The sequence below is a fragment of the Microtus pennsylvanicus genome, chromosome 5, assembly GCF_037038515.1.
Source record: "Microtus pennsylvanicus isolate mMicPen1 chromosome 5, mMicPen1.hap1, whole genome shotgun sequence".
Classification (NCBI taxonomy): domain Eukaryota; kingdom Metazoa; phylum Chordata; class Mammalia; order Rodentia; family Cricetidae; genus Microtus; species Microtus pennsylvanicus.
Window position 1 is genome coordinate 94,052,915 of NC_134583.1, and position 15,318 is coordinate 94,068,232.

The 15,318-nt window shown below is 40.3% G+C and overlaps 1 protein-coding gene across 1 annotated transcript; it reads right to left on the reverse strand.

Annotated features, from left to right (window-relative positions):
• On the reverse strand, positions 1-951 carry Or5a1 (olfactory receptor family 5 subfamily A member 1). Its single transcript, XM_075975009.1, has one exon. It carries the CDS (start codon positions 949-951, stop codon positions 1-3), a length of 951 nt encoding a protein of 316 aa, XP_075831124.1.
• Positions 952-15,318: the final 14,367 nt, after the last annotated feature.

The following is a 15,318-nucleotide window of genomic DNA, read 5'->3' on the forward strand; positions in this document are numbered from 1 at the left end:
TCACAAGCTAGAAAGCACTTTCTTTTTCTCTATCACCTTCCACAGGGCATCTTTGACCTCTTTGTTCCTCATACTGTAGATGAGAGGGTTCAGCATGGGAATCACCAGAGAGTAGAAGACAGACACTACCTTGTCTCTGCTTAATGAATAGCTGGAGCTGGGCCGCAGATACACGAAAAGTGCTGTCCCAAACAGCATGGTCACAGCCATGAGGTGTGAGGCGCACGTGTGGAAGGCTTTCCACCGGCCTTCCACAGAGTGGATCTTCAAGACCGCAGACACTATGTAACTGTAGGAGACCAGGAGAATGATGAACGATGTCCCTCCAACCACGATCACAACACAGAAATTCACCACTTGGCTGAGGAGTGTGCTGGAGCAAGAAAGTGCCAGGATTGGTGGGAGGTCACAGAAGAAGTGGTTGATAACATTTGGCCCGCAATAGTGGAGCTGGAATATGGAACTGGCCTGAATAAAAGAACTCATGAAGCCACCAAAATATGCCCCAGCCACCATGCGCAGGCAGAGACCCTGGGGCATGATGGTGGTGTACAGCAGGGGATTAGAGATAGCAGCATATCTGTCATAGGCCATTGCTGTTAGTAGGAAGCATTCGGTTAGGCCCAAACCGACAAAGAAGAAGAACTGAGCCGCACATCCCCAGAACGAGATAGTCTTCTGCTCTAGAAAGAAATCAGAGAGCATCTTGGGAGCTACAGAGGACGAGTAGCAGATGTCAATGAAGGATAAGTTGCTGAGGAAGAAGTACATGGGTGTGTGCAAACGGGTATCACCTCTGATCAGAAAGATGAGCACGAGGTTCCAGGTCAAGGTCACAAGATAGATGCCCAGGAAAGTCAGAAAGAGGAAGATTTGGAGTTCTGGGTGGTCTGAGAAGCCCAAGAAGATGAACATGGTCACAGAGCTGTTCCAGGTGTTAGTTACAGTCATGTCTCCCACAGACCACAAGGACAAGAGGCAGACCTGGGTTAATAATGACATTACAGATGCCATGGACAAGTGGTTACACATGCATGAAGGGCTGGACATTACATGGGGCTAAAAACAAAAGGGGCAAGGAGATGACCCAGTCAATAAAGTGCCTGCCGTGCAAGCGTTAGGGTCTGAGTAAGATTTCAAGAACTCAGGTTAAAAAGCCAGTACAGAGGATTAGACAGCCAGCATCGCCTACTGGGCAAAATGCAAGCTCGTAATTGACCTAGCTCAGAAAACAAGGTAGATGGTGCCTGGAAAGTGACAAGGGAGATTGTCTTTTGGTCTCTACATGAATGTGCTCCTGTCCACATATGAGCATGCACACACACAAATGCACATAAAGATGCCCCTTCCCCATAATTGCATCATTGTTTTAAATATTTGAGCAGTAAACTGAGATGATTCTCAGCTGTGGACTCAGAATCCCAGGAAGCAGTTCTCATCTGCAACATTTACTCGTGTATCCCTTTGGTGAGATATCTAACATCTCTATCCTTAAACTAGGTTGCAGTAAGTACTTCATGGATTTGCTTTAAAAACAAATAAGGTGTCATGTATCAAATGCCAGCACATAGTAAGTGGCCAGTCAGTATGTGTGTTCCAGATGAGCCACTGTGTCCATGTCCCAGGGCTTTGTGGAAGATGACACAGAATGCCCTAGTTTTTGTATCTTTTGTCAAGGCGTTGGTATTGAGAAGAGGACTTTTGGTGAAGGATTAGTATCTTTCTTCTGGGACTCCATTAGTTCTTTTTTTAATTGATTTTTATTGAGCTCTACATTTTTCTCTGCTCCCCTCCCTGCCTCTCCCCTCCTATTCAACCCTCTCCCAAGGTCCCCATGCTCCCAATTTACTCAGGAGATCTTGTCTTTTTCTACTTCCCATGTAGATTATATCTATGTATGTCTCTCGTAGGGTCCGCATTGTTGTCTAGGTACTCTGGAATTGTGATTTGTGGGCTGGTTTTCTTTGCTTTATGTTTAAAAACCATCTATAAGTGAGTACATGTGTTAATTGTCTTTCTGTGTCTGGGTTACCTCACTCAAAATGGTGTTTTCTAGCTCTATCCATTTGCCTGTAAAATCCAAGATGTTGCTATTTTTTCTGCTGTGTAGTACTCCATTGTGTAAATGTTCATAGCAGCATTGTTTATCATAACCAGAACCTGGAAACAACTTAAATGCCCCTCGACTGAAGAATGGATAAGGACAATGTGGGACTCCATTAGTTCTTATGAGAATGGATTAGTTTGTGCAAAAGTGGGCTCATAAAAAATAGGTTAATTTTTGTTGTCCTCTTCTGTTCCACACATATATCTCTACCTTTCTGCTTTCTCCCATCATGCTTTGATTTAGCACGAAGCCCTCAGCAGATGTGGCTGCCTAATCATAACTTATAACCTCCAGAGCTGTGAGTTAACTAAATATCTTTTTGTTGTGTTACCCAATCTAGATACCTTGTCATAAGCAACAAAAAGACCAATATCACACAACATAGGGGTAATGAATACTATACCCTTTTATTTACACCACTGAAGCGGGAGAGCCTGAGAGGCTCAGGGATCTCACTAGTAAATAGAGTTAACTTTCAAGAACACAGCAAAATAAAGCACCCAACACAGAATGCTGTGTATAGAAAACACGCAGTCGAGTCCTTTCCTGAATTAGTTCTAGAAAACCTCTGGAGAAAACAGTATGATTTATAACCAAAATGGACTGGTTTGAACTTAGCATGTGTGGTTGTTATTGGAGGGAAACATGGAGACACAGACAAACCTCAGACAGACCGCAGAGTTGGCAACACTCTGAGTTTTCTCATCGACTGATCTTATTCTGCCCTTCATTCACTCCTTGTGCCGCACACTCCGCCACGCAGGTACCCGGACCTGTCTGCTTTTTCCCCTCATGCTGTGATGTATCATGACACCTTCACCACATATGGCTGCCTAATTATGGACTTAGAACCTCTAGAGCTGTGGGATAACCAAATATCTTTTTTCTATGTTACACAATCTTGTAACAGTCTTGTACAAGTCTCTAAAAACAGTCTTGCTGTTCCAACTCTTTTTTTTTTTCATCCAGTGTGAAAGTGATCGATGAAGCTGAAGTAGTCCTATTTAATACAAGGAGATTGTTCAAAAGGAGTCAAGACTTTAACCTAGCAATGCAGATTCAGATAGTAAAGTTCAAATAATTGGCCAAATAAAGGAATGAGTATGTGGGGGATTAGAGGTCGTTACAGTGTTTGGAGAATCTGCTACATAAAGTCTGTCTTAATTACATGCTGTCCATATTACTTCTTGGAGTATTTACTAATAATTGGGACTGTATTCAAGGGCTTAGACGTTCCTTCAGAAATTTCCATTTCCCTCATGTTATGCTTTTTCTTTGTGCATGTGTGTAAGCACACATGTGCCAATGCACACATGTATGTGTGTGCCATTGCATGTGTGGAAGTTAAAAGACAAATTGTGAACATCACTTGTCTTCTTCCATCTTGTAGGTTCCAGATATTGAACTCAGGTTCTTAGACTTGCAGGCAAGTGCCTTTACCCTCTGGCTCTGTATTTCCTCTCAATTATTTTCTTAACTGCAAAGGTTTAAATATGTTTTAGAGGTTTGTAAGAAGAAGAAAATTTAAAAAGAAAGTTGTCTGCAGTTCTTGAACCAGTTTCTATTTCCTCCCTCCCTCCCTCTCTCCCTCCCTCTCTTCCTCCCTTCCTCTCTCCCTCCTTATTCCTTCCTCCTTCCCTTTTCTCTCAGCACTGAAGCATTCAATGTAACAATGAAGATTATAGATACTCTCAAAAGACAGACTGTTATTCAAATGTGGAAAAACAGAAATAGAAAAAAAGCTGCTATGATCATTATAGGAGGCAGAAAATGTTTTGAATGGGGAAAACAGTAACAAAATTATTTTACTCTACCACCTTCTAACAACATGGTTCACTTAAGATATGGTACAGAATTAGGTCAAATACCTCTACACGCATCAGTTAATAGTGCACAGTGGCAGGGAGATTATTTACCTATTCAACTGATACAGTGGGTGCATAGGTTTCAGAGACACATGGCAGGATTTATTGGAAATCTTTAATTACTATGTACTATTTTGAGTTCCAGTTTTGAATTAGATAAGAGGGAGCTCAAATGCAAAAAAATAAAAGTTTTTTGGAAATACCCAATCAATTTGTTCTATTTTTTTTTTCAGATTTTATGCAAGCATACAAGTGATAGATTAGTTAACTTGGAAACAAAAAAATATACATCAGATATTTTGAAAAGCATAATTCTAAAATATAGATGAGTTACTATTGCCTCTAAAAGATATGAAAGGACTATAAACTGTGTTGTTCTAATTAAAAGAAACCCATAGACTACACAGTATATAATTCCAAATACATATTCTGAAAAAGGCAAAGCTTTGGAAACATGAACAAGATCAGTGATTGCTAATGCCCTAGGGAAGGGAAGGATGAAGAGGCCATGGACAATGCACTAGTGAGGAAGTCATCTGTATTACCCTGGAGTGGTGGATGCCTGTTATTATACGTCTTCTCTAATCTATGCCACGTCAGCAGAAACTCAGGGTATTAGTAAGCCGCACATTGTAAAGGGAACTGCAAGACTGTAGAATTCGTACTGTGTCTGACTTTAGGTGACATGTCAATGGAAGCCAATCAACTGTAACACTGCATGGAGGTGTTGGTCCTAGAAGAAGATGCAGAGGCTATGGAGGAAACCTCTGTATCGCCAAGTCATAGCTGCTGCCAACGTAAAACTACTCTAAGAAATAAATCAAGTTTCCTTAAAAAGAGTACAAAAAGAAAACTCAAAATTGTTTTAGTTGAATCCGAGGAAGGGTAGATAATGCTGAGTGGTAGAAAGAACAAAGCTACACTGCAAACCCTGGCTGCTCTCTGAGCTCCTAGGTCTCTAGGTGTTCGGTAAGTAAGATTAATGTAGTTATGAAGGCAGAGTGACCCACAGATGACCACACTTACCCTCTCCCTGGCACTGTCTTTCTCTGACGCCAGCCTTGAGTTGTCCTTCTTTTGAAAGAGTTTAACCAGACTTCATCCAAAATGCAGATAAGTTTGCAGAAGGAATTGAGGCTGACTTTCAAGGATCACAATATCTGCTTGGTATAAAAGAGTGCGGTTAGAGGGATGGAGGGGAAAGATACAGCAAGGATGGGAGAGCTCGAGATAGTTAAGAGGCTCCACTGGAAGCTGCTAATATATATGTTTGGGGTTTGGGTCGGTTTTGGAAGTGTTTAGAAACTGGTGTTGGGGATGAACATGGGAAGGGATTGCTTCTTCTCTCCTTGGAGACTGTTCATTACTTTTGCCCTAGAGGGTCTTTCTGAAAGAGAAAAGAATTCATTTTTCAAAGTTAAAAGCTTTGTAGTTAATTGCTCTCTGGGGTTGCATGTAGTAAAACTCATAAATGCTCCAAAGACAATGCTTATTAAATGTCATCTCTATGGCCAGGTCCTCCATCCCCTGAAGGGCAATCACTGTATCTTCTGGTACACGATAAAGAAGCTCTGGGTTGTAGCGGAACACAACAGCAGCATAAACATCTGGCCCAAGACAGCAAGATTGGCTACACATGAAGACTGAGCCCCTTCCACTCTGCTATGTTATATGTGTAGCTGGGTTGATGGGTGCTTATTGAGCTCCTACTATGTGCTAAGCCCTGTACCTCATATCTTTTGTGTTTTAATTCATGAATTTCCTCAAAATCTCCCTAAAGTTGAGAGGAGGAAACAAATTCAAATGGTTAGTAAGTTGCTAAAACATTATAACAAGCAAGCAATTGATCCTATTTATCTCTAGGTCATTCCATTGACTCAAAATCTCAGTGTAGTAATTAGTCAAAAATAACTCTGCAGGCCTTTCGATACTGTGCTTAGAAATTCCTCCTGTTGGAATGTTCGCACATCCATTTTCACTGTGGTTCAGCTCTCAATAGCTAGGAAATGGAACCAACTAAGATGTCCATTGATTGATGAACGGATAAAGAAAATGTGATTCATTTACTCAATGAAGGATTACTTAACAGTAAAGAAAAATAAAATTATGAAAATTTCAGGTAACTGGAAATGCTGTGTGTTCTGTCTGATAGGCAGATTCTACCTTGAAATTTGTTGTTTTGTATGTTTAACCTGCATTATATGTGAAAGCCATAAAACTAGAAGTGGGCCACTGGGGAAAAATGCCTTAAGAGTGGGGGAGTGCAGTAAAAGATGAGCAAAATGAAAGAGAAGAAATACTGAGCATGGAAAGGTTCAAGCGTGGAAAGGATGGAGCATTAGAAAATGAGGCATTGGTGAAAGGCTTGAGTATTAAAAAACAAATATAATAATTTTTAATATTCATAATTCAAAATTTGACTCTTTAAATGCCTTTAATTAAAACATTTGAGATAATATAATTACATATTTTCTCCCTTCCCTCTCCTCTCCCATATACACTCCTCCTTACTCTCTTTCAAATCTATGACCTTCTTGAAAACTACTTGTTATTACATGCATATTTGTATATACATACATATTCCTATGATATGGGATTCCCCTCTATATGCTGTGAATGCCAATGGTTAATAAAGAAACTCGCTTTGCCTGATAGGGTAGAGTAGAGCTAAATGGGGAAAACGAAACAATGCTGGGAGAAAGAAGGCAGAGTCAGGAAAAGCCATGTAGCCCTGCAAGAGACAGACACTGGAACTTTACCCAGTAAGCCACAGCCTCATGGTGATACACAGATTAATAGAAATGGGTTAAATTAAGATGTATGAGTTAGCCAATAAGAAGCTAGAGCTAATGGGTCAAGCAGTGATTTAAATAATATAGTTTCTGTGTGATTAGGGAAGTCTGGGTGGCCGGGAAATGAACAAGCAGCCTCCTCCTCCTCCATTCTTAAATATGGGCTTTTCAGTTTGTATAATATTACTTGTATGTGTTCAGGGATGACAAATTGGTATTAGATAATCAATTGTTGTGCTTTTCCCTGGGGAAGACTATTTCTCCCATTCTGAGCATTCCTTAGTTGCCTGTAGATCTTTGTGCAGGGGTGAGGCCTTTCGGTCTTTTTTTTTTGTCCACTTTGGTATATCTATTGGTGGTGTTCCTTTTCAGTCCATGTTTAGTCAGTCATGTGGGTGAAAATTTTCATAAGAATTTAATTTTTAAAAGGCCATTTTTAATGTAAATTCATATGTTTAAACTGTAGCTAATACAGCTGAGCTTGCTTTTTAAGACCCAACAATATAAGGCATTGAATGTAATGTATAGGAGTTTGGATTTTATTCTGAGGGAGGCAGAGAATAATTTCTTTTTCTGAGCGGATTGTTCTGTGCTGTACTCCACCAATGTTACTCTGGAAGTTTTTCTAAGATAAAGTATACATTGTTTGGGAGAAGAGCCATTTTAGAATAAAGACCACATAGAAAAGTAGTTATAGGAGTTACTACTAAAAATCTGACAAGAGGTAGTGAGCTTGAAGTAGGCTGGAGCAGGAATGGTGGGCGCAAGAGTCATCTGGAAGGTCTGTAAGGCGGTGGGTTGACATTGGAGATTCTCTTGATTCTGTTTCTATTCCATCGATGCTTGGCTTTTTAAGGTAACAAGTCACTGTCTTGCCATTATATTCAGTGAGCACTATCCCGAGACTTACTGTTTAACAGCCCTGTGCTAAAAACTGGCATACTATTTCTAACAGTCCCGTTTGCTTCTTTGGTGGTACAATTGTCTTTCCACTTCCCTTCGTCCATCTCTCTGGCCTTTTCTTTGCAAGTTCCTTTTCCTTTTCCAGGTTTTCTTTCTTTTCTTTTTCTTTTTTTTCTTCTTTTGTATCTTAGCTGAGAATATAACTCTGTGGTAAAGTGTCTGCCTAGAGTGTGCAGGCCCTGAATTGAATTCCTAGTACTATAAACAAACAAATTTCTTGGAGTTGGCAGAACAGCACAGTCCATAGAGTATTTGCTGTGCAAGCATGAGGACCCGAGTTTGGTCCCCGACACCTATGGAAAAGCCAGGCATTTTACACAGTGGTACGTGTCATCTCAGTACTTGGTAGGTAGAGACAAGAGAATCTCTAGAACTTGCTGGAACCTTTGGGCTCACTGAGAGACCTTGTCTCAGAAAATAAGCTGGGAAATGATCAAAGAAGAAATCCAGTGTCACTCTCTGGCTTCCACACGTATATGCACACGGGTACATATGCACTTTTAAGCACACACACAAACATAAACACACAGAGGAAGTTTCTCATACTTTTATCTCAGGTCCTTATTTCCTCATTGCCTGCAGCGAATGATCTCATCTTTGGTTGCTTTAGAGGCCACAGGCATCTTTATCACCTGTATCTGCAGCCCAGACCCAGGCCTCTCATCTCAGGACACACACACACACACACACACACACACACACACACACCCCTTTAATCTGCCTTTTTGCTTTAAACCTAAGTCAGAAGTCAGTAAACTGTGGCCCAGAGTTCAAACCTTACCTTCGGTGTCCATGCATTTAATAATAATTAAAAAATAAATATTTTAAAAGACTGTAAAGTCAAACAAGAAACAAAGCAACAAACACTCACAAAATTTAAGTATTGTGAAGTCCTTTGCTGCACAAGTTGGCAGATTTTGATCTATGTCATCCCGCAATTGTGTAAATAATATTTAATCACACTGATGGATAGACAATTTCATCAACAATGATAAGTATATCCTTAGAGTTTCAGTGACAAATGTTGAGCATTTTCTTCTCGGGGAGCACAGAGCCTCTGACTTCAGTATTTGTACATCTGTCAACATACAGTCTTATTCTGTGTGTTTCTTTTCAAAGATATCATCTAATGTATAATGTTGCTTCATTAATATTGAATTTACAGCCAAAACAACCATATCAAGTCTGATCAAAGCTTATCTGGTCTAAGTACTTAACATTTTTATTCCTGAATAGTCTATTTTTTGTGTCACTCTTTAAAGTTAACAAGTATGTTGCTTTGGGGCTGGGGAAAAGACTCAGCAGTTAATAACACTTTTTTTTCTCTTACAGGGGACGTGGGTTCAGGTCGTAGCACTCACTTGGTGGTGCACATCCATCTGTAATCCCAGTTCCATAGGATCTGATGCCCTCCTGTGATCTCTGTGGGCACCAGGAATGCACATGGTCCACACACATACATGGCAGACAAAACACTCACACATAAAAGAAAATAAATAAGTCTTAAAAGTATATTGCTTTATCAGTTCTAGTATCTTGTATTTATGTGTGTGTTTTTGGATTTTCTGTATGTTAAATATATTATCTCATTATCTCAAAATAAAGAGAGCTTTATATTTATAGAGATATAGCTTTATGTCAATATACTGGATGTCTTCCTATTTCTTGGTGTAGAATTTCTAATATAATATAATATAATATAATATAATATAATATAATATAATGGTAAATCATAGTATCTTCATTTGGGCAGTGATCTTATAGAGGAGTTTGGGTAACATCCCTGTTCCCATGGTCTTATTGGGCAGGTCTTGTAATCCTAGAGGTCTCATGATGACCCAAACCAACATCTTTGGTCAGAAATCATTCTGGCTTGTGAAAACTAAAAATTATTCCTCATTTTGGAGACTGATGATGGAGCCAAGTTGGTCTTTAAATCACCCTCATGGTCATTCCTCCCTTGTCTTGAAAAATAACATACATGTGCTGAATAGCTCTGTTTTGTTCCTGCTGAAGCGAGTGACTGTATTCCTAGTCCATACTTGTTCTAACCTATCTGACCATTGAAGGATAACTTGGCCATACACTTACTGTTGTCTGTGAATATACCTCACTTTTGAAATACAAATAGGCTGATTATTTCCCGAATGTGGTTTTTCGAATGAGAATGTCCCCTATAGGCCCATATGTTTGAATGGTTAGTCATCAGGGAGTGGTGCTATTTGAAAGGATTAGAAGGATAAGAGGTGTCGCCTTGTTGGGGGAAGAGTGTCACTGGGGGTGGGCTTTGAGGTTTTAAAAGCTCATGCCCACCCTGGAATCTCTCTCTTTATGCCTATCCATCAGGATGTAGATACTTCTCCAGCACCATGCCTGCCTGCCTGGGTGTTGCCATGCTCCCTATCATGATGATAATAGACTAACCACTAAAACTGTAAGCAAGGCTCCAATGAAAAGTTTCTATTTTTTTAAAAATAAGTGTTACCTTGGTCATGGTGTCTCTTTGTTAATCCCCATGGTGAGAATAAGATCACCATTACAATTTTAGCCTAATTTGAAGCAAATTATTTTTACTGGGGTGCATCCAAGAGCTGGCCAGCAGCTGGCTCCTAAGTTGAGTTAAAGAGAGCAGCCTCAAATCTGTCTTTTGGATCCCTTTTAAGAAGCAAAATCCTGAGTAGTTTTACAGAAGGGAGACAATGGGGCAATAAGGAAATACAAAAAAACCTTAAAAATCATGTTGGCATCCACCATGTGATTAGGAAGGGGTCAATGAGAGTCAGTGATATGGGATTTCCCTTTGTATGCTGTGAATATGTTTTATTGACATTGGCTAATAAAGAAGCTGCTTTGGCCTATGGCAGGACAGAATATAGCCAGGCTGGAAGGGACATCTATCTATCTGTCTGTCTGTCTGTCTGTCTGTCTATCTATCTATCTATCTATCTATCTATCTATCTATCTATCTATCTATCTATCTATCTATCTCTATATCTAGATAGATAGATAGAGATACAGAGAGAGAGAGAGAGAGAGAGAGAGAGAGAGAGAGAGAGAGAGAGAGAGAAGGAGGAGGAGTCCAAGAGATGCCATATAGCTGCTGGAGACAGACATCCTGAAATCTTACCTGTAGGCCATAGCAGCATGGTGATACACAGATGAATATAAATGGGCTGATTTAAGATATAAGAGCTAGCTAATAAGAACCCTGAGCTAATAGGCCAAACAGTGTTGCAATTAACATAGTTTCTGGGTGATTATTCAGGTCTGTGCAGCCAGGAAATGAACAAGCAGTCTCTGTTTATAGGTCAGGAAGGGTATGAATATTCTCAAAAACAAATCAAGGTCATGCTTTGGGGAAGGTCAGGTTCCAGATAGCAACTCAACTCTCATAGTAGATAAAAACTTATTTTTAAAAATACAGTATATACCATAATGGTTCCTGCCTTCAAAGTGGAATCAGGTTACTCATTTCCCCCCTTGACTTATGTCTCCCTGTCAAATCTTTGATAGCAGGATGTACTGGCTTTTTGGGATCCTATTCTCTTTGGATGTATACCTTGCTCAGCCTAGATATCGTAGGGAGGGGCCATGGACCTTCCACAAAGCAATGTGCCTTACCCTCTCTGAGGATTGGATGGGGTGGGGTGGGAGGGTGTGTGGAGTGAATGGCAGGAGGGGAGGGAGTGTGAACTTGGATTGGTATTTTTTAAAAATCTAATAATTTTTTTAAATGTAAAGAAGAAAAAGACATGATACTTAGAATGGAGGCATTTGGGTAGACCCAAATGAATTTGGTAACTTGGAATCCGCAAATGATTATTGTTCTATGTAGCCATGGAAACAGTGCCTGTCTGAAGACTACATATACTTGATACATATTTAAGTTTATATAAATTTATTTCTTTGCAAGATGATGCCTACCTTCTCAAGATCTACAAATTCAGCCCCCATTGCTGCCAACTCATTATCAGTATGCTCCAGAAGGATGACAGCAATACATGAGTTTGAGGAATATAAATTACTCCTTTTGTGCTTGATCAATATTGCTAGATAGGTTTGGAAGTATGCTGGAGACCATATGGACAATATATTGAAAAACTGTTATCAAGCAGGATATTTTTAGGAATTAGATTGGGTAGCACATATATTCTGGATTTTGAAATCACTGTCTCAGTGTGACCATCTGGGAGTAAACATAGTACTGTTTACAGGATCACACAGTAACCTGTGTTCAATAGACCAAGGTGACACTGATCTCCTCTGGTATAGTGTATAAAATCCTGTGTTTCACGGAAACAAGAATACTAACTTGAGGTTGTTGTGAGGGATCTGTATGAAACATCTTAGAGTCCCCTAATTAAACAAGGACAGCTAAGAGAGGAAGAAGCAGAGTCTTTGAAAAGCAATATGAGAAATAAAAAGCACCAATGATAGCCTTTGCTGGAGAGGTTGTGGAGAAAGGGGTACCCTCATCCATTGCTGGTGGGAATGCAAACTTGTGCAACCACTCTGGAAAGCAGTGTTTCGGTTTCTCAGGAAATTCGGGATCAACCTACCCCTGGATCCAGCAATACCACTCTTGGGAATATACCCAAGAGAGGCCTTATCATACAACAAAAGTATATGCTCTACGATGTTCATAGCAGCATTGTTTGTAATAGCCAGAACCTGGAAACAACCTAGATGCCCTTCAATGGAAGAATGGATGAAGAAAGTATGGAATATATACATATTAGAGTACTACTCAGCAGTAAAAAACAAGGACTTCTTGAATTTTGCATGCAAATGGATAGAAATAGAAAACACTATCCTGAGTGAGGTAAGCCAGACCCAAAAAGAGGAGCATGGGATGCACTCACTCATATTTGGTTTCTAGCCATAAACAAAGGACATTGAGCCTATAATTAGTAATCCTAGAGAAGCTAAATAAGGAGAACCCAAAGAAAAACATTTAGGCATCCTCCTGAATATTAACCCTCATCAGGCGATGAAAGGAGACAGAGACAGAGACCCACATTGGAGCACCGGACATAAATCTCAAGGTCCAAATCAGGAGCAGAAGGAGAGAGAGCACGAGCAAGGAACTCAGGACCGGGAGGGGTGCACCCACACACTGAGACAATGGGGATGTTCTATTGGGAACTCACCAAGGCCAGCTGGCCCGGGTCTGAAAAAGCATGGGATAAATCCGGACTCTCTGAACATAGTGGACAATGAGGAATACTGAGAACTCAAGAACAATCGCAGTGGGTTTTTGATCCTACTGCACGTACTGGCTTTGTGGGAGCCTAGGCAGTTTGGATGCTCACCTTACTAGACCTGGATAGAGGTGGGGGTTCCTTGGACTTCCCACAGGTCAGGGAACCCTGATTGCTCTTCGAGCAGATGAGGGAGGGGAACTTGATCGGGGGAGGGGGAGGGAAATGGGAGGCGGTTGCGGGGAGGAGGCAGAAATCCTTAATAAATAAATAAATTAAAAAAAAAGAACAACAGATGATACAGGAGCTATGTCAACATCTGGTGGTTACCCAGGCAGAGGAGGGTAAAGCTATAAACTCACTGGAGGTGTGCAAGGTCTGGAACCTTCTGCCCAGAAACTGCTGCATCATGGACAAACTACCCTTTTTTGATAATTAACCCATCTCCAGCCTATGTTCATAGACTGCCTGTGCTCACCATGGGTCAGATGTCTGTCTTTCTAAGTCTTGGAAGGTCAAAGCAGCCTGCCCACAGTAATTCTGCTCTTTGTCCCTTTCCCCTCCCAGGGCACACAGATACTCTCCTTGTGGACACATGTGACTATATCCCCAGTGGGTTATGTCTTGAGGCACTGGGTTAGAGGTGCCTTTTATCCAATCCAGAGCACAGACTTGCAGACTGGCCCACTGTGTACTGGGAGAGTCTCAGTGCAGAAGTAGACAGATTCGATTCCCAAAGGACATTTGTTCTGACAAGGACAGGAGGTAGGACCATGAGCTACATTGTTGTGACTGGGCAAGGGTCAGGAGAGTAGAGATAAGGCCTAGTGTGTTAGTCACAAATGCAAGCCAGGTGTGGTAGCCCATGCCATTGACCCCAGCACTTGGCAGGCAGAGGAAGGTGGGTTTCTGTGAATTTGAGGCCAGCCTGCTTCATGAGCAAGTTCCAGGACAGCCAGGGCTGCATAATAGAAGAGAGCCAGTTTCAAACAAACAAACAAAATGTGCTTTCTTTGTTTTTAAGAATCTGTGGTCAAATTCAGTTTGAAAATATTAAAAGGAAATAAACATTTCACATATTTTTTTTTAAAAAAAGAAAAGCAATATGAGTTTCACAGTAGCAGATTTTGTCACTGAGAGGATGCCCTATTCTCGATATGAAGGCCAGTGTCAATGTTAAGCTTCCAGAGACAGAGAGAGCAAAGGCAACCCATTAGGGAGCAGGAAACACAATCTAAGCTTCGTTCTTTTCACTCAGTACCAAACATTTGTCCTTTAGTCACGTTATACTGCGCATCATTGGCTCCCTCATTTTTATTACTGTCTAGTTTTCTGTTGTATGAATACAATGTCATTAGTTTAGTTATTCTGTCAGAGACCCTTGTGCAGTGTGTAGAGAACAGAGCATGTAATGTGTTTAAGGGTGGTCAGTCACTGCTAGGTGTTGGAGTCTTATGTCAGGCCTCCAAAGTGAGGTGACATATTTTAAAACATTATTATTATCATTATTTGCAGGGGTGGGTGTCAGGACTCTTAAAGTTGTGTGCAATTTAGCCACACTTCCAATAGGTGGCAGCAACATCCCATAGGGGTCCAAACCTGAGACTTCTGTGTAGTTTGTTGACAAAGTTCTCTTAGATTTAATCATGCTAATTGGGTTGTCAGGCATGCTCACTTTAGCTGTTTAGGTTCACCATAAAAATCTGAAACCATTGAAGGGGAGAAGAGAAAAAGGGAGGGGAGCAGAGAAAAATGTATAGCTCAGTAAAAATTAATAAAAAAAAATCTGAAACCATGAATGTTGAATAGAGCAATTTTCAACAGTACAATAGGAAATTGAATTCAGGTCCCGTGATAACTAACCATACTACCCCTTTATATATATTTAAAAGACCTCTAAAACTTTTAAATGAACCTTTATCTTAGATTTATTAGAGAGCTCTGCTGCAGGACTTTGGACCTATGTTGGGCTGAAGTTGCTAGTTTCCATGGAAGAAACACAAGCCAAAATAATGTTTTAGATTCATTATGAGAATCAAGATGTTTTTACTTCTAAGTACCTCTGCATTTCAGACATGTTCATAAGACATCAATGCTAGCATTCTATACAAACATAAAATCAAATCACATTTTAAGAGAATCTACCAGGGAATTCAATCTAATGTGTATAGTATGCTAGTGAGATAAATTTGAGTTCAATTTTATGTTATTGCCTTCTACTTTGATTTATAATTCTTTTTTTAAAATTTTTTTTAAAGTTTTTTTTACTGAAAAAAATAAAAATAAAAAATTCCGCCTCCTCCCAGCCTCCCATTTCCCTCCCCCTCCTCCTACTCCTCTCCCCCTCCCTCTCCAGTCTGAAGAGCAGTCAGGGTTCCTTGCCCTATGGA

Excerpts from the sequence above, each read along its gene's own strand:
- Or5a1 (XM_075975009.1), bottom strand. The coding sequence starts at position 951 with ATGACTGTAACTAACACCTGGAACAGCTCTGTGACCATGTTCATCTTC.